Here is a 19,834-nt window from a genome sequence, read left to right on the forward strand (position 1 = left end):
TTCTATTAAGTCCTTCAAGTGATTGGATGAGGTCCAACCATACTATGGAGGGTAATCTGCTGTATTCAAAGTCTACTCATCTAAATGTTAATGTCATCAAAAATACCTTCACAGAAACATCTACAGTAATGTTTGACCAAATATCTGGGTACTGTGGCCAAGGCAACTTGACACATAAAATTAACCGACACAATGTGGTATTGCTTTCCTATAATTTGCATTTCCCTGATGACAGGAAGTTGGGCTCATTGGCTATTTGGATATCATCTTTTTGTTTAAATCTCTTGTCTAGGGGCACCTGGGTGGCTCAGTCCATTAAGCATCTGCCTTTGGCTCAGGTCATGGTCCCGGGGTCCTGGGATCGAGCCCCCACATCCAGCTCCCTGCTCAGTGGGGCGTCTGCTTCTCCCTCTCCCTCTGCCCCTCTCCACCACTCTGTTCTCTCTCTTGCTTGCTCTGTCTCTCAAGTAAATAAATAAAATCTTTAAAAAATTAAAAAAATAAATCTCTTGTCTATTTCTATATGGGGTTTTCATCCTGTTCTCAGTCATTGAGGTGTTTTTTATATATTCTGTGTATTAGCTGTTTGTTAGTTGTATGTATTGCAAATTTTTTTCTCATCTGTGACTCACCTTTTCTTCTATGAACTCTGAAAAGTTTTCTAACTTTGAAGTAGTCCAATATATCAGTATTTTTCTTTAGAATTATACATTATGCATTTGGTTTAATAAATCTTTTTGTATTCCAAGATATTCTCCTCTGTTATCTTCTAGAAGCTTTATTGTTTTATCTTTCTTTTTTTCCTTTTTTCTTTTTTTAAGATTTTATTTATTTGAGAGAGAGACAGCCAGCGAGAGAGGGAACACAAGCAGGGGGAGTAGGAGAGGAAGAAGCAGGCTCATAGCGGAAGAGCCTGATGTGGGCCTCGATCCCATAATGCCGGGATCACGCCCTGAGCCGAAGGCAGACGCTTAACGGACTGAGCCACCCAGGCGCCCCTATTGTTTTATCTTTACATTTTAAATATTCAATCTACCTGGAACTGATTTTTATGAATGGTATGATGTAGAGAGTCAAGATTAATTATTTGTTTATATGGATATCCAGTTCACTTTGGCAAAAACCTCCAATATAAGGTGAATACAAATGATGATAGTTAATATCCTTGTCTTATTTCTGATCTCAAAGGAAAGTTTCAGTGTTTTATTATTAAGTATAATATTTGCTATAAATTTGGTTTTTTATCATAATATTTATCAGATTAAGGAAGTTCCCTTCTATTTTGAGTTTAGTTTGGTGTTAAAATTTTATCCAATACTTTGTCTATAATCTATTGAGATGATTATATAATTTTACTCCCTTATTCTGTAAATGTGGTGAATTGCATTGATCGAATTCTAATGTTAAACCAACCCTCTGTCTGGGATAAATCCTACTTACTTGTGACATATTATCATACTATATGATTGCTATACCTCTAAATTTGATTTTTTTTTAATGTTTTCTTTAGACTTTTCACTTCTACGTTCATGAGAGAGAATGGCTTACAACTTCTTATGTATTTGGTAGAATTTATTGATGAAAACATCTAGGGCATCGAGTTTTCTTTGTGAGAAGGTCTTTAGTAGTTATAGGATTATTCAGATTTTCTATTTCTTTTTGGGTCAGTTTAGCAAACTGTGTTCTAGGATTTGTCCATTCCTTCTATCATTTAAAACTCAGTAGCAAAAATTGTTCAAATATTCCCTCATTATTTTCTTAATGTCTCTAGGAGCATTGGGATATCCCCCTTTTTATTCATGATATTGATAATTTATGTACTCTTTTTATCTGACTTGTTCTCAACAGTGGGTTATCAATTTTATTAATCTGTTCAAAGAATCAACTTTTGACTTTGTCAGTTCCCACTATTGTTCCCTAATTCTTTTTATAACATATTGAGATGGATATTTAAATCATTGATGTTGAGACTTTTTTTCTAATGCAGGCTTGTAAAGCTACACGTTTTCCTCTGAGCATAGCTTTAGCAACATGCCACAAGTTTTGTATGTTACATTTTCATTATTCAATTCAAGATATTTTAATTATAATTTTTTAGGCATGTGGATTATGTGTAAGTATATTGTTTCATTTCCAAACATTGGGGAGTTTTCAGTTTTGTTATTTGTTTTTAGCTTAATTTCTTAGTGGTCAATGACCATACTCTGAATGATTTCAGTCCTTTGAAATTTTCTGAGACTTGCATTAAAATGCAGCATGTGGTCTACTTTCGGGAACTAACTATGCATTTGAAAAGTACGTGTATTCTGTAGTTGTTGGGTCTAGTGTTCTATATATAACAATTTGATCAAACTTGTGAAGTGTCTTATCTAGGTTTCTTAATCAATGTGTCCTGTTGATTTCTTTTAATCTATTTTGTACTATCAGCTAAATTAAGTCAGAATGTTCTATCAGCTACTGACAAAGGTATGCTGAAAATCATCCTCTATAGCTCTGGATTTTTTATTTGTTCTTTTAGTTCTATGAATATTTGCTTAGTATGTCTTTAACTGCTGTTAGGTGCCTACACATTTAGAATTGCTGTATCTTCTGGTAATTTGACCCGTTTATTTTAATGAGTTTCTCTTTACCTCTAATGATGCTTCTTGGCATATATTCTGGTAGTTAGTGTTTCATGGTGTATCTTTTTCATTATTTTACTTTCAGCCTTTCTTCATTCTTGTGTTTATATTACCCGTTGTAAGCAGCATATAGATTATTTCGGTAATTCTACAATGTATTTTAAACATCGTGAGACATTAATATTATCACTGTTTTAAATAGTCAATATTCATTTTGATTTATTGATTTTTGATATATTTACCCTCTCCATTGTGTTTCTATTCATTTCTACATTTCCATTTTTCCAAATGGGATTATCTTCCCTCTTCCTATAGGAAAGCCTGAACATTTTACGTTAGTACGGTTGTATTGGTGATAAATTCCCTTAGTATTTGTTTATCTGATATGTCTTTTTGTAACGATTTTTAAAGAATATTTTTGCTGGGAATCAAATTCAAGGCTGTCAGCTATTTTCTTTCAGCACATCGAAGACATTCTATTGTTCTCCAATTTCTATTTCTTTTAAGAAGTCAGCTGTCAGTCATATTACTGCCCGTTTAAAAGTAATGCATCTTTTCCCTCTGCCTGTTTTTCAGGTTTTCCTTTTGTCTTTGCTTTTTAGCGGTTTTATGTGAAATGACTCATTATGATGGGCTTTTCATCTATCCTGCTTGGGCTGCATAGTTCTTCTTGAATGTGTGATTTGATACCATTTATCAGTTCTGGTCAGTTCTAGGCTATTATTTCTTTGGCTCTTGCTTCTGCTTCATTCTTTCCCTTTTTCCCTGAGACCCCACTACACATGTTAAATCTTTTTACCCTGCTCTGTATATCTCTTTTGCTCTTTTCTGTGGTTTCTGTCCTTGTTTCTCTCAGTGCTTCTGTCTGGTTATTTTCTACTCATCTGTAGACTAGTCCACTAATCCTCTTTTTAGTACTATCTAATCTGCTCTCCTCAGGTGTCCCAACTTAAAGTCTAGGGCACTTACTAGAGCCTCCTTGGGTAACCCTGAACACCAGGCTGCCACTCATAAACTGGGCAGCATCTGGTGGGGGAAAGCTCCAGTGTACAGTCACCTTGGTGCTTTTCTTGTCCCTGGAATCTTGACCCCTTGAAGTCCTCTCACCTCAGCCCAAGCTCTCCAGTCCTTTTGAACAGATTCATTGTTCCTTTTTAATCCAGTGTTTGATGATTTTCTTGGCAGGAGGGACAATGGATCTGACACAAACTAGCGCCCTCTGGCCATAGCAAGAAAGGGGCAGATGCAGGGAACGGAGAAGACCAAGGCTACTGTACCCCGTGAGCATATCGTGGCCTACCCACGTGGCACAAACACAGATTTCACTCTCACAGCCCCTGTCCCCTGGGGCCCACCCAGCGCACCCCTAGCAGTCAATGGGGACGTCCACTGACAGGACCACCAGTGGGATGTCAGGAGAGCCTGGCAGGGGAAAGGAATTCACAAAGCCAGAACCTGAGAAGGAGCCACCCTGGGTCCCTCTCTCCCTGTCCCCAGTCCCTTCCTCACACATTGTCTTCACCACATTTTTAGAAAATATCTAATTTAATGACTTACTTCTTGATTGTCACGCCACAAACCCTACAACTGCTACATGAAAGCAAGGACCTTGACCCTTTTGTTCCCACAACATGTCCCCAAGCACTTAACACAGTACGTGACACAGGCATTCCAGACTCATGTGCTGTAGCTTTAAAGAAATACGTAAATGAATGACTAGACACGTTAGAAAAGGCCAACAGAAGGAAGTTGCTCAGCTAACATCATCCACCAGGTGGCAGTCACAGCTCCCATATAAAAAAGAATCTCCCTTTTTTTCTCCCCACCCTTTAAAAGAGAAACAACTCGATTTTTATTTTTACCAAGAGTAAGTGGCCTGAATTCAAACCACGGCTCTTTCATTTGAGCTTTTTGAAAATAACACTTGGAGAAAATACATTTCCAATCCCTATGCCCCATGGGGTGAGTGGCCCGGGCTGCCGGTGCCGGGGGCCGGCTTGGGTAGTGCACTGCATAGAAAGACCAGGAGCAATTGTATAAGATGTCATCGCAGCCCACAGAAGAGAGCATTTGCTCCTCCCCCCTCACCCCTCCTCAAACAGCTGCAGGAGCTGAGAGAAAAACAAGGGCTGCATGTCCCTAGTCATGAATTTCATTTGGCCAGCCGAAGGCGTGGGGACATATGGTCCCCCAAGGAGACAGCCGCAGAGGACTGCCGGAAAAGGGCCTTCCCACCTCATCTGTGCCTGAAGTGCGGTTCCTTCACCATCCCCTGGTTCTGACAAGGCCTTCCTGCACCTTCCACCACGTTCCTGGGAGTAGAAAGGGTGGGGGACCTGGCATGGTCCCTGCTGCTCGGGCAGCCCCAACTTTCAAACAGCTAACCCCAGGACTTCTTGAGGAAGAAAGGGACCCAGGCCAATTCCATCTCAGGGGGAAGGAAGCAAGAGAGAGGGAAGCTACAATTTTTAACATGAAGAAATTATGATATATTTAAAACTGCTTACATTAAACAAACTAAGCTTTAACTCCCAAAATAGGACAGAACAGAATTATGTGTTTCTCGAGAAAAAAAGGCGTTCCTTTTTAAGACTGGATTCTTTATGTGTTCAGGGCAGAGAACGGAGGACGTGATAATGGTACCCAAGCATAAATACGTATGATGGTTCTATTCTCACACCTGTCGGCGGATCTCTATGGCCATTGTTTACCCTGAGATAATGTCTACTGTCTCTGTTTTAGTGGCCCTTTGTGAATGAGAGAACCTTGTGCCCCAGGGGACCTAGCTCAACACCCAGTTTGTTGCAACCGAATGAATGGGAGGACCCTGCCCTGTGGGGAATGCGGAGAAACTTTGCTAGACCCGGTCACGGGGAAATTGAGCATTCCCTCCCTCCCCTGCCGCCTCACCACCACCGACTCAACACAGGCTCTCACACGCACGCATGCGTGCACACACACCTCGGCCCCTGGTTGTTAAGCCCATCTCTAAGATTAATTAAATTGTCTGTGTCACCCATCTATCTCATCTTCCTTCCACACAACCCCTCTGAATTAAAATAATGCTTAATCAGAATTAGAGCCTGCTCAAGGCGTCGAAGTGCATTCATTACTTGTTAAAGCGGGATCTCGTGCCCTTTCAAACCAGCAAAGAATTTCAATGAGACCTCCGAGGACAGGGAGGGGAATGGGGTAAAAATTTCCCTTTGTAATCGATATCCTCCTTTTGAAGCTTCTGTGTGTCTAGGTAGGATTAGAACGGCCTTGTTTCCTTCTGGTTCCACGAAGGTTTTGCTTTTGCTGAAGTGTTCCAGGGGAGTGGGATTAGTACTGCATGGTAAATTGTGTTTCCTCCAAAAATAGCACAGCATGTGGGATTTTGCCAAAACCCAAGCCATTCTCCCGTATTTGTCACTGCAGCCTGTAGCCCTAACGTGCCCACCTCTCTCTGTTCTGCCGTCAACCTGTCCCACACCACCCACATCTGCCAACATCCACCGTCCTCACTCAAGCACACGGCCATCCCTCCTAAGTCGTTCTTCTGCTCCCATTCTTGCTCCCCTACAAACTCTTCTCCACGCCATCACCAGCGTGATCCTAAATCAGGTCCCGTCCTCCCCCTGCAGCTACTCTTCAGTGGCTGTCCATCTAATTTAAAATAAAGCCCAAAGGCTCTACCGTGGCTCACACGGCTCTGCCTTCTCTGGCCCTTTGGCCTCTCTGAGCTCATATTATGACCTCTTCCTCTTGTCCCTGTGTCCAGCCGCACCGCTCTTCCTTTCCCAAGCTTGGTCCTGCCTCAGGACTCCTGCATGGGCTCTTCCCTCTGCCCGAAGTACTTTTCCCTCACATTTCACTGTGGCTTGTTTTTCTCATTACTCAGGTCTGGGCTTAAATCTCACAGGTCAGAAATGGCTTCTCTAACCTCCCAATGAAAGCAGCTGCACTTCTTGTCTCCTCAAATTATCCAGTTTTATTTTCCTCATGACACTTGGAACATTTTCTTGTTTATTTATGCGTTTTCGTGTTGGTTATCTGATTTCCCTTTCCGAATGTAAATGCCAACAGGACAGAGGCTTTGCTGGCTTTGCCCCCACAATATTCCCAGAGCCTGGAATAGTACAAACACTTGGATGAATGATTGAATGAACAAGGAAACCCCTCCATTTAATTCTCCTTTGCAGATTTCCACCTTTGGCTTACAGAGAGCAAGTTCACCATTCGGATGAGTGGTTCCGTGCATAATAATAATGCATTACCTTTGTCACGGGCTATCTCCTGAGAATCTCCGGCAACTCCCTGTGCTGGGAACAGGCATCACGTTTCATCAGGGCTCAAAAGCTGAAATGACTCACCCAAATCACACACACACACACACACACACACACACACACACACACTTGAGGTCTCAAATCCAGGTCTTTGTTTCTAGGATGTTAATGCCAAGAGGACAGAGACTTTACCTGTCCTGTCCCCACAGTGTCGTCATGATAAGTAATGTGCAGATATTTGCTGGAGAAAGGAGTGGATACATGATGAGCAAACTCCTGGATAGAAGTCTCGCTCTGGGACTAAGGCACATTCCAGCCTCTCACCCCATCTGGCTGGTCTGCTCTGTCCCCTCCCGGCCCCTGGGTCCTGGGTGCCAGCAGCTTCCAGCTAGGACGTGCAGCCACAACCCAGTCCAGGTCTGCTGTCCCAGCCACTCCGCTCACCCTGTCCTTGGTACTCCAAGGTTTAAAAATCCAAGGTTCTCGCAAGGACTGAGTTCTTGCTTTTCCGTGTGGTCTCAGAAGCAGCAGGGTCAGGTTCACCTGAGAGCTGGTTAGAAAGGCAGGGTCTCAGGCGCCCAGCCGTGCTGAATCAGAACTGGCGCTGGAACCACATCCCCAGATGGACTTGGTGCCCAGGAGCACTGCAGGGCTCTGAGCTACCTTCCTTTGGCATTCTGATTTCTATTTTACTTGTGAAATACCTGAGCCTTGGGGCCGCATTAGCTGTCAGCTGCCCCACCCCCCCTTTTGAGGCACAGATCCTCTAGTGGCTGTTTTGAGAACAGGTCTAGGAAAGAGAACTAATGTCCGGATCCCGTGAGTCACTGGTTCAGTAAACATTTATTAAACACTTATGATGTACAAAGCACATGACTGGTCCTGAGGACACAAATATGCCGAAGACAATATTTATCTCCCCCGCCCAGAAAAGCCAGGTAAACAAATTACATATAATGCTAATTACACACTGTAAGAAGTACTAGTCAGAGGGAGTGCTTCTGATAACAAAGTGTGACGGCGGGGGTAGGGGGGTGCTTTAGAAAGAATGACCCAGCAAGTTCTTCTCAGAGGTGATGTCTAAGCTAAGTCCTGCAGGGCAAAAGGGGAGATGAGCTGAACCCGAAGTTGGGGAGACAGGGCAGTGGGGCAGGCAGATAATTTCTCATTTAGGAAACAATGGGACAGGGGCAGAGGGTGGCACGGGGAGAAGACCCTGCCGCAGGAGAGGGGCCTTGCATCAGAGGAACAGAGAGAGGGCCACAGTGTGGCTGGAGTGCACAGTGGAGAGGGGGTGGGGATGGAGGCCGGGACCAGACGCCACAGGGCCTGCGGGCTTGAGAAAACAGATGCAGATTTATCTCCAGGGCCGTTGGGATGGTGTTGGAGGGCTTGGCAAAGCCAGATTCGTGTGCCAGTCCAACTAAGGAGTGTTACTGTTCCAGGGCACAGTCCCTGGGAGTTTGTGCTCAGATCGGCAGCCCAGATTCCTGACCCTCTGCTGCAGCGTATGGCTTCCCACGTGGGAGGAATCCCATCCCCAGTCCCGTTCCCAGCGCGCAAAGGAGACAGCAAGAACAGGGTGCAGCAACGGCAGGCACTTGGCCGGGAGCCTCCACACTTTCTCCGTCACCATGGCAACTCTGGCAGGCTGGATGGGGCAGAACCCAGAGAAGACGCAGAAGGGAAACGATGTGGGATGGGGCAGCAGAGGGCTCCTGCCTGCCACACGCAGTCACCCTGCCACCCGCTCCTGCCTCCCACCCAGCACAGGGACTGGCACTTGGTAAATGTACAGATAATAGTAGCAACAAGAATCATGAGGATGCTAATCGTAATAGTTAACATATACCCAGGGCACTAGCCGCTATCGGGAACAGATTAAGACATGCCCAGACCCCGCTTGCGAAGGTCCCGGAGCTGCGCTCTCCATATCAACTCAAAGGGGAAAGTACTATAAAATAAGTATAATGAGAGCCAAGAAAGATTCCCATTTTCTGCCACCGTGGGCGACTACTGCCATCAGTGCAAAATGTCCTCGTTCTGGAGGAGAGAGGAGATGGTGTGGAAGGCTGTGGCCCCAGATGCCGGCCTTGCGTGTGGAGGAGGTGCTGCTGACTTCCGACACAAAACTGTGTTTGATAACTGAGTTCCACTCCCCTTCTCCCCCTGTCCTTCCCATTCCCCCTGCTGCCCACCTTCACCCACCCTCGTTCCCCCGACCCTGGGACACCCCTCAGGGAGGCCTGCTGATTCTGACGTGAGTAGGACACCTTAGGGGACCAAATCTGGGTCCCCATTTGTATCTCTTCCAATTTTAGAATGTTGTGTTTGATCTTTGTTAGATTTGAATTCTTTGGGTGGCAAAGAAAAAGGAAGCTGCTGACGACTGTATTTGGCTGTGGCCTTAATGTCTCCCTCAGAAGGGCCTTCTGCGGCAGACAAGGCTATGTTCGAACATTCTACGTGGGTTCTTCTAGGCTCCACGGCATCACATCTGTTCAGGAAGAGCTGTTCAGGCTGCAGCAATGATCGAAGCTCTGCAGGGCTCTAACAATGGCAAACACTACTCTTTCTCTTTTTAAATGTATATATAAAAATCAAGAAATATATATAAATATATAATCTCTGCAGAAATCTATTTGAATGATTCTGACATCTCAGTCCAAAAGCAAAATATTCGAGTGCTCTTTTAAAATTCACCAGGAAAATGCATCAGTAAGAAAGCCTCTCCCTGCTCTTTTGGATTTCAGGACTATTTTTGCGAGATTACAGAGACTTTGCCGAATCTCAAAGAAAGATGCGTGAGGGAAGGCTTGATTTCTATATATACAACGTGTTCAATTATAGTTCCACGGGAAGAGATAAAACCCTTTCTCTTGGGTGGGATTTTCCTTGAATCTAAAAAAAAAGAAAAAGGATGTATGTATATATAATATGTATGTAAATCTGTCCGTCTGTCTGCCTGCTTACCTACTTATCCACCCACCCATCCGTCCATCCGTCTGGCTAGTTAGATATCCTTTCTTGGCACCCACGTGATTTGGTTGGTTGCGCCACTCCGCAGTTCTCTCAATTTAGGAGATGACATAACTACCACAAAAAAATAGCCATCACAGTATTGTTAAAAACATCCTCGTCAGACAAAATAAAGGGAAATGATTTTGTGATGCATTTGTAAAGTGGTAGCCTTTCAGTATAACTTCTTGGTGAAATCTTCACGAAATTCCTCTTTGGCTGGTTGGAAACTCAAAAGGGGCAAGGTGAAACAGGACCTGGAATGTGTGTGCCCGGGTCTGAATCCTGGCTTTGCGGATGAGTTAACCTTTCTGACCGTTAGCCTCCTGAAAGTGACCACACTAACAGTACCTATCGCATGCAGTTACGGGACGTCGAAAAGAGGAAACCCCTCTATCGAGCAAGATGCCTGGCACTTGGTAAGCACGGCATCCATGCCGGTTGTTGTTGTAATTACTGTTGACCTTCTCACTTCCAGAACTGCTTGTGGTTCTGGAATTTGGAGGTTCATAGTACTAGAGAAAACGGTCGTTTTTCTTTGTTTCCTGTCCTGGACTGATCTGAAAAGATCTGCATGAAGAAGTTCCTCAGAGTGAATAGAAATGACACTTCCACTCTTGCCCCTACTCCTGGAATGAACGGTACTCCAAGTCTGGCTGCCGAACCACAGACTCACACTTAAGGGAAGCCAGTAGGCAGGCAAGAACCATAGAGGTAGCCAGAGCCACCCAGGCTTGATGACAGAAGAAGGGCTTCCATCTGGCCTCCTTACCTGGTCTCCACTACCCCACTCCATGACCTTGAGTGAATCCCTCAAGCAAGAGTCAGTTCTTCGGAAGCAAGTAGCCTCATGTTAGAACTCAGAATCAAAACTCCCGTTCTCTCCTGCAACTTTAGTTTCATCTTCTTGTCTCTATACTTTCAAACATGATAGCTAACACCCAGATTAATTTTAAGAATGAAGCTTCTGTTTTAAAAGCAAATACCGGGGGCTCCTGGGTGGCTCAGTCAGTTAAGCATCTGCCTTCGGCTCAGGTCATGATCTCAGGATCCCGGGATTGAGCCCTGTCTCAGGCTCCCTGCTCAGTGGGGGAGTCTGCTTCTCCCTCTGCCTCTGCCCCTCCCCCTGCTCGGGCACTCTCTCTCTCTCTTTCAAATAAATAAACTCTTTAAAAAAAAAAAAAAAAAGCAAACACCTATTGAAAAAAAAACAAAAAAAATCCCATCCATTCCTACTCCCCTGGCAGTGAAGTTTATAGGGGAAAAGCGTGGGATTTGGTAGATGGGGATGGAATCCAGCCTTTACCACATACACACTGGCTGTGTAACCTTGCATGTCACCAACTTTTCCTGGAGATAGTTCTGTGTTCTGTTCAGCGCCTCACGTGGGTGCTAATTATGCTGAAGTATGTAAGTACCTGACCCGCCAAGGTGCTCGGCAATTACTGGTCTCCTCTTCCAGAACCATTGCTGAGTTAGGAGAGCGAAGAGTCCCCTGACAGATGAGGCCATTCCACAGCCCAGCCCCCACCTTCACCCCCCACCCCCGTGGCCGGTCTTTGGAATCAAATCCTCAGCGAGCAGTTAAACACACAAGGGGCTGTTCACTTTTCCCTCGGCTCTGAGAGGTGAATGATGCCTCCGTTCATTCAAATAAGGAGGCTCAGGTCTGTACTGGACCCTGCCTGAAACCTTTCATGCGGTGTCACAGATCCTGATGACCACCAGGTCTCATCCTGGGTAACTCATTTCAGAACAAATGTTAAATGCCCTGTGTCGCCCTCAGTGGGCTCTGCAGCAGGGCGGGTGTGGAAGGGTCGTTCCTGGGGGTATGTTTGGTTCTTTTCTCTCTCTTTTGGTGTTGGAGGGGGGGTGAGAGAGGAGTTGAAAATAATCTCTTTAAAATGGTGACATTTGCTTCATCACGTTGACATTTTTATGGCATCCAAGCCCTGCTTACTGAAATAGAACTCCAATGAAAAGGATAAACCAAGCTCAAGCTTCGCTTCTGGCATTTGTATTCACTGATTCACCACCCTCCACCCCCCACCTACCCACCAGCAGTTTTTCACTGACACTTCATCACATTACACCCAGTAGAAAACACTGGTGGCTTGCGCCTGCACTGGGTTTGGACACCACTGTTCATTTTTAACTTCCAATTGAGACAAACTGTACTTTTCCACCTCTGGTCACCACACTGGATCACAATACGACACTTTTTCCAGCCAGTCAACGATGACACCCAACTTGACTAGAAAAAGATTCGAACTTAAAATATCTCGACAAGATTCAGGCATGCCAAAACAAAATGTTCTTTAATAAGAGAGACTGAATTGGTACTGCCGAAGAGCTCGTAGAAGAGCACGAATGTTCATTTTCTGAATTCTTGGAGTTTATGCAAAGCCTGTGGTCCCTATTCTCAGAGCATCAGCAGGGGTGCAGGGGGACTTTTCCAAGGGAAAATTTTCAAAGGAGGGAAATGATATAAATGATCAGAAAGATGGCATGTCATGAAGGGCAGGTTCAAACGAGCTGCTTGTCTGAAGCAGCACGTGGGGTGGCCCTCATGAGAAATAAGGGCTGATCTGAGCCAGGGAGTGGCATAATCAAAATAGCTTTGCAAGGCAGGATGGTTCATTCTGCAAAGCAGTTTCTCTCTTCTGGAACTGGGAGTAGAGGGAGGGGAATTAAGGAGCTGAACTGGAAATGGTGCAGGGGTCAGAAGCAAGGCAACTGTTTGGAAACCCTGTAAAGTCAAATGTGGGCGATGACAACAGCCCTGGGTATGACTAGCGAGGGACAAGAGGGACAGGACCAAGAGCCCTTGCAGAACAAAAAAACAAAGTGAGATTCTTTGACTTCCTGATGCCAGTAAACATACCAAAATGTAGAGCAATGTATCCCAAATATGTCCCGTGGGATCCCATGTTATCTGTAATCAGAGACTGTGGGCAGAGAAATTAGGTGGGAGTGGGGGGAGACACTCTAAACAAAGAAAATAGATTTCTTCACTGTACAACTTCTCAAAGCCTTAATAAGCTAGTTGCATATTTTGATTTTCTATGAAACAGGGTACCCTATTTTCTAAGTTTATTTAAAGACAGAACTTAAAAATTTTTTTGTCTGTTTCTTGTAGAGAACTACCTGAGTGCTCTGAAGATCACAATTTGTGAAATAAATATTAAGAGTTTCTTATTTATCATCCCATCATTACATACTTCAGAAAAAGTATTACTCTTTCAATGTTTTTATTTCATTGACATCTTCACAGTTCTTTAATTTTTAAAATCAGAAATTTACTTTCCCCATGACTTTTGACCAGACCTTAAGGGACTATTTATCAAACTTAAAAAAAAAAAATTCCTAAAATAATTATTTTCCTTTTGAGCTGGGTATGGATACAAAGCCATTACCAAAAGAGGTTATGAAATAACTTAATTGTTAAGAATGGGGTAGAGAACTTTCCTTTTTGGGCAAGTTTGGGTGAACTACCAGTGAGTAAGGAAACACAGCCTAGATGGCCTCTCACACCCTTTTCAGATTCACCATTCTGTGATTCAAAACACCAAAGTACTGCACCTACACATTATTTCAAGATTCAGTTATTACATCAAGATTATTTCAAGATTTAGTTGTTACATCACTTATAGTCAATAGGCACTTGCCTAAAATAAATATTTCTAAAATAAACACAATCTACTCGTTGTTTTTTTTTTTTTTTTTTTTCCTCTTCAAGTGCCTAAACCGACCCAGAATGCCAAGGGATGTTGTCGAAGGTGGCAACCCCATCTCCAATGTCCCTGGGGCTTCCTTAGGGGCCCTTCAGTGAACTCTGAAACAGAAGTTTGGGCTACTGTCAGCCAAAGCTTCTGTGACCTGGTATCCCGGGAGATCCCATGCACTGCTGGTTCAGCCCCTCAGGCGCCCCCTACAGTTCAGAGCGCGGCATATTGGGAAAAGACAAATTTAGACGCAAAAGACCTCTATAGTCCATTTGTCTCAGAACGAGAATTGCTTCTTCTAGGCTTAAGAATACTATACTCAAGGTGAGAAAGAACAGAAATCAAATTTGACAAAACAGAATATCCTCCGTGTCATACTTTATGTCATAATAAATCGTTACATTAAAAGTCTGAAAATGCAGTTTAAAATGTAAATACTAATACATCACATACTCAGTAGTCCACACGACTCATGGACCAAATCAAAGATAGTACTTTCAATTCACATGCTATAGAGATTATTATCCTAGAGGTCATATCCTATGATGTTAGGATCTCAGGAGGAACTGAGGGTTGAAAGTCAAACCATGATCCTCTTGCACGGTGGCCAAAAATCAAGGCTCTTCATTAGCAAAGACCACAAACTAAACCTCTTAGATAGTGACCTTCTCTATGAAAACACGTGTTCCCTTACTTTTGTTGGACATTTGGCCTTACGCAGGTCACTTGGCCTTAAGCTCGGATCCTGACTGAGGCCTCGCACACATACTGAAGGCAGAAAGAAAAGAAAGAAAAGAAAGAAAAGAAAGAAAAGAAAGAAAGAAAGAAAGAAAGAAAGAAAGAAAGAAAGAAAGAAAGAAAGAAAGAAAGAAAGAAAGAAAGAAAGAAAGAGACTCTGCAGGGCAGTGTGTGAAGGAATAGAGCAGATCAAAGACAGCAGCCCACCGACACTTACAAACTTACATAAGCAGGGCACACTTGCCCCTAGTACTTATCTGACCGGACACCTTTTCCTATCAGTTTGTTCTGCCTTGGCCCAAGAGTATATACCTAATATTTTTGAATGATACAGTCCTAATCATGGAAGCATAATCTACTTACGTTGACAATAAATAAGTATATTAAAAGAAAGCTGAGTTAAAAGTTTTATTCATTCAACATCTCACATTACAAATATTTAAAAATTATATGCATACTGGTATAAATAGTCATTTGCAAACTATTTAATAACATTAATTTTCCACTAGCACTTCAACAAATGAACTCTTTTAAAAAAGGAACTGTGTTATATAACTTAAGAGTAGAACATACAAAAATAGGAACTTAACGTGAAAATGACTTTAATAAAAAATGAATTACCCTTATTTAAAATGCTATAATAAATACTACAACCTCCCCATACACAGTAAAAACTATATGGAAATTCAGCCAAGTAGTACAATTAACTGACATACTTAAATAACTTTTCCTTCTGATAATATGAGCAATACACTGGAAAAAAAAACATTAGGGATTAGTAAAAACTAGACACCCACTTGCTAAAAGTTTCACTTCCAAAAAATATAACAAAAATCTGATGAAAATTATAAAAACTAATTATACTTTAAATTTTAAAAATATAAAAAATAAAACAGTTGAATACAATATTGTCCCAATTCTTACAATGCTATCAATCACAGTAGCTTTAAAATAAGATAATAAAATAAAGCAAATGACCAAAACCTCTTTTATTCCATTTTTAAAAATAATCTCAAATTTACATTAGTAGAAAGATTGATTTCTGATTCTTTTCTTTAGAAACACCAGCAAGAAAGAGGATTACTCTTAACAGTAGAAAATGACATTTTTAAATGTCTGCAATTAAAAACAAAGAATTACACTGCAAAGATCTTTCAAAAGTTTGAAATAAGTATTGCACATAACTTGAAGTTAACTTGCCACAATTCATCACATTCAAGTTTTAAATCACCTTTTAACAGAAGATTCAACTCTTCAAAACAAAAGGGGTGAATTATCAAGTCTTTCCAACAGCACTCTCATAAAATGCTAAATTCATTCACTGCAAGTTTTATTTTGCATTCTGCAGAGGTCTGTGTATGGAGAAGTATATATATTATACCAAAGCGTGGGGACCAGAAGGGCAAGGGAGAGGGTTCCTTTACATAGAAAATAATCAGAAACACTTTATTTTACATTGCAAAAATAACCATGTAATTACTCTGTAACTACATTGTAAGTACATGGCTGGTGCCATGCTAGTGCGCTAGAACTACATGCTTGGTAAATTGAAGTGACACCCTAAAATCTGTAAACTAATTACATGTTAATTATGTTTTGAGTTACATGGTAACTCCCAACTACAATCCCATGTAATCTGAAGGACATGTAATCAATAAAGTTCAGAGTAATAGATAATAATTGTTTATGCCCTGTAAATTGAAGTGTAACCAAATAATCTGTAAACACGCTTGTCACACAATCACAAGTAAATATTAGTAGAATAACAATTTCTTACATTAGTCATGCATACTAACATTACACACCTGTCCCACGGCAGGCTATTTTTTTTTCTTTATATATAATTAAAAGAGCAGACATCTCTGAATCAAACACTTAACATCAATTTATTAATATTAAAAATGGCTAAACATTCACCAAGAATGTCTGCGTTATGAATAATTTTAAAAACTTAGTAAGAAGCTGTAGACAATTTTGTTATTTTAAATTTCTACCCTATGCTTATGCATTTAATTTTTTTTTTTCTTTTTAGGAACTACAGTGTTATCTGTCATTTTCATGCGAATTTTTTTCATTAATTTGTGACTTTACATAAACTATTTCTTAAATTATAGGTACACCAATAGCTGGTGCTGGGGAAGGATGTTTAAGCAACATGCTTTCTCTTCTCTGCAGACTCTAAAATAGCATTGCCAGTGCACAACATTCATAATTTAAAATGTATGCAGAGCACTGAAATGTATAAAAAGCAGAATATAAGAAAATAAAATTTATTAAAATTATTTATATTAAAAAATGAAGTATATGAAGATCTCTCAGTAATAAAAGTACAAAAAGCTACTCTTTGCAATATGAAAAATTGAGGTATTGCATAAAGAGATATCCCGTCAGTGAAAAGTGTGCCTAAAAATGTTCACTGTTGGAAAAACAAGATATACAAAAGTAGTGCATAACAAATATACATTATGTGCATGACAAAATAAGTTAGCTACAAAAACACTGTACCGAAATTCAGCAGGTCATGTACAAAGGGAAAAATTATTATTCAAAGCTAGTTCTCAAACAGTGTTATTTCTTGTTAACTCATCACACCTGTTTACTGAGTAGGAACAGCACAATAGCACACCCCAAGCCACCTACAAGCATTTAAAAGAATAAGAAGAGGCAAATGAACATTTCGATTAGAATTATGTAGTTCAGGAGAAAAGAAAAAAAAGTCCCTGACCAGCTACACAAGAGCACCCTCCATTCGCATGACTGCTTTCAATATTTGCAGGGAATTCTTTAAAAGCAGCTCCCTTTCTATGTCTGACCATTAGACAGCATATGCCTCCATTTTGACCTTTGGAACTTAACAGGTATATAGTTCATTAAAGCCCGTACTCAAAATAAAGGACTGCTTTTCCTAACGATAATCAGTAGGGGTCATCAGCCAGGTGGTTCCACCGTAGTGCTGGGGCAAGTCTTTGGTTTTGAAGGATCCAAGATGGTACTGTTAGGTAGCACAACTAGCAAGATTGCCATTAGATTTTTTTTTTTTTTTAACGTTTTGCACACTGGTAATAATCCTTTTAATGGTGGGTAGGGCATTTGATAAGAGAATGTCAATTAAAATAAAAGTTACTTCCATGACCAGGGCTTCAAGAGACTATTTTAAATTTACCCCTGAAGCATACTGTTCAACACATAATAACGCCTTTCAAAGCTAGAATTTTATTTATAATAAAGCATGCATTACTTGATGAAGTTGGCACTTCAAACACTGACTATGTCCCATGCTAAGTTCTGAAACGGTAATGTTATTTTATAGGAAGAGTAAGATAAACATACGTACCTTTGCACAGATTTACACAGTTACTTAGTTCAACAGTGCAAAACACTTTGCAACTACTTAACTTTTTTTTTAACTTTTTTTTTCATTTTCTATGTTACAACTAAATTACAGGATACCCAAAGTGACTTTAAATCTACAAGTAAGCCAATCAGCAGCCAATTTGTATATTGGTTTGTCGTCCAGTTTTGGCTACAATTGTACTCTAACACAAAATCAAAAATGATATCCTTGAGGTATCTCTAGATCCGGTCTGTTTTGTCTGGTTTTTAACGTCAAAATGGAGAGCAAAGGCTGACACCTGATGAGTGTTGGTAAATTAGGAAATAGAGTTTCTATATAACATCAAAAATAAAATTTATACATTTGTTCTTCAGGAGAGGAAATGCTAGTTTTCCCACCAGTTGTCGTTAATTCTAGCTTTGGTAGGTTTCCTGGGGCTGTGACCAGATAAGGAAGTTCAAAAAAGAAATAAGTGCACTCCCCTCAGTAGTAAATTTACCCAATTTTTACATTCTGAAGTTTTAAAAATGGTTGAAAAGAAAGTAAACCTAGCTCTGCCTACTTTAGTATTTCTTTTTTTTTTCCGATGTGGTAGTAACTCCGAGGCGTCATGAAATTCTCTTCGGCCTCTAAACCCTTACGATTTGTTCTAATGCTGCTTCAATCTTGCTCATGCATTTGTGTTTGCTTTAGCATGCTCTTTCCTGTTAATAATTGTTAACTTCCTCCACTGCTGTTAAATGAACAAAAAAGGGGGGACGGAAAAACGAGAGGCAAAAAAGAAAGAAAGAAAGGAAAAGGCAAAAGCACTTCTCTGGGGGAAAACCTGTGTCAGGCCAGACTGATAGTGTTATTGGTGCATGGTTAATTTTAATAAAAGTATTCTTATATGTTATATTATTAACAATAATTTAATTAAAAACCCAAAATACTCTATTGTTTCATTTCTCTTTTAATATTTCTCTTTCTCCTCTAAGAAAATGTTACAGGAAGTTGCATCCTCTTGGTCTCCAGCAAAACAAGAGAACAAAACTTCCGTGCAACACGATGGCAATATGAAAAAGGAGTTCTTACATATTGTTTTCAGTGACACAAGAATCTACAAAACACCTATATTATAGGTCATTCTTTTCATTATACTATTGTTAAGTTATGGGCTGCTACAAAAGGACATGCCAGCGTGAAGAGGTTGAGGAAGGGGTCAGAATTAACAGAAGAGTGCACTTATTCTGAGGCCTGAAAATGAGCACTGTAGTTACCCTTTAGTTCCAGCGGAATGAAATATGTCGCGGACGGTCACCGCCTTCCTTCACCAGGGGCTTGTGGAATTCCCTGCCAGCACGAGAATGAATAGCAGCCCAGCAATATTCACAGTAATACTGCAGACAGGTAACATTAGCACAGAAAAATGGAGCAAATTTTCCCCCACAACGGGCCCCCTGACATTCATCACACAGCTGATCATCCAAGACATATGGCTTAACTTCCACCTGCAATCAAAAATAAAAGAAACGAGTTTACATTTTTCAGTGAATGGCCCAGGCAACTCGGACTATGGTGTGTACATTCCCATCCGCTGTCTGAGTGAATCTATGCCAGGCTGCCCAGAAACAAGGGTCAATAACTCTTCTATTGAAATTAAGATAATCCATCTCCTAAGAACCTGGTAAGGCTTTTTATACCCATCATTTTACATTTCTGTCTTATTAAATAGCCACTTTTCGAAAGAAAATGGGATTCTACCAGAAATAAAAAAGGCAAGCCAACTGTTTAGAATGTTATGAGATTAAACCCACAGGAGAGTATTTATAGACACAAACCGTCACTTTAATTAGTGGACCTGGATTTTTGTCATATGTGGAGTTATAATTTAAACAAACCAACTAAGAGCTTCCCAGTTCCACAAAACAGCACTTCAATATTCACATCAGAGGGAAGACGCCTGGCTTCTGCGTCATAAGCTTCTAAGTTGTAATAAAGCCTGGGTCAGGGTTTCTATTTACAGTGTACACATCTGGGGTTATAATCACAAACTCAGAACTCTGAGAAAACAAGATGCGGCCATGGTACTCACAATCCAAAACCTTGCTTTGTTCTTTGTCAGTAAGAATGGTTGACTTCAGTCTA

The 19,834-nt window shown here is 41.2% G+C and overlaps 1 protein-coding gene across 2 annotated transcripts in view; it reads right to left on the bottom strand.

Annotated features, from left to right (window-relative positions):
• Positions 1–14,767: 14,767 nt before the first annotated feature.
• The window catches only part of CPEB4 (cytoplasmic polyadenylation element binding protein 4), a 60,870-nt gene continuing 55,803 nt past the window's right edge, over positions 14,768–19,834 (bottom strand). For both annotated transcript variants that reach the window (XM_045792132.2, XM_045792131.2), the window contains one exon: positions 14,768–19,197. In XM_045792132.2, the coding sequence (XP_045648088.1) occupies positions 18,970–19,197 (228 nt within the window). In that variant the 3' untranslated portion in view covers positions 14,768–18,969. The remainder of the gene's footprint in view (positions 19,198–19,834) is intronic.

The sequence above is a fragment of the Ursus americanus genome, chromosome 15 (genome assembly GCF_024610735.1).
Source record: "Ursus americanus isolate L20-20 chromosome 15, mUrsAme1.1.p, whole genome shotgun sequence".
Lineage (NCBI taxonomy): Eukaryota > Metazoa > Chordata > Mammalia > Carnivora > Ursidae > Ursus > Ursus americanus.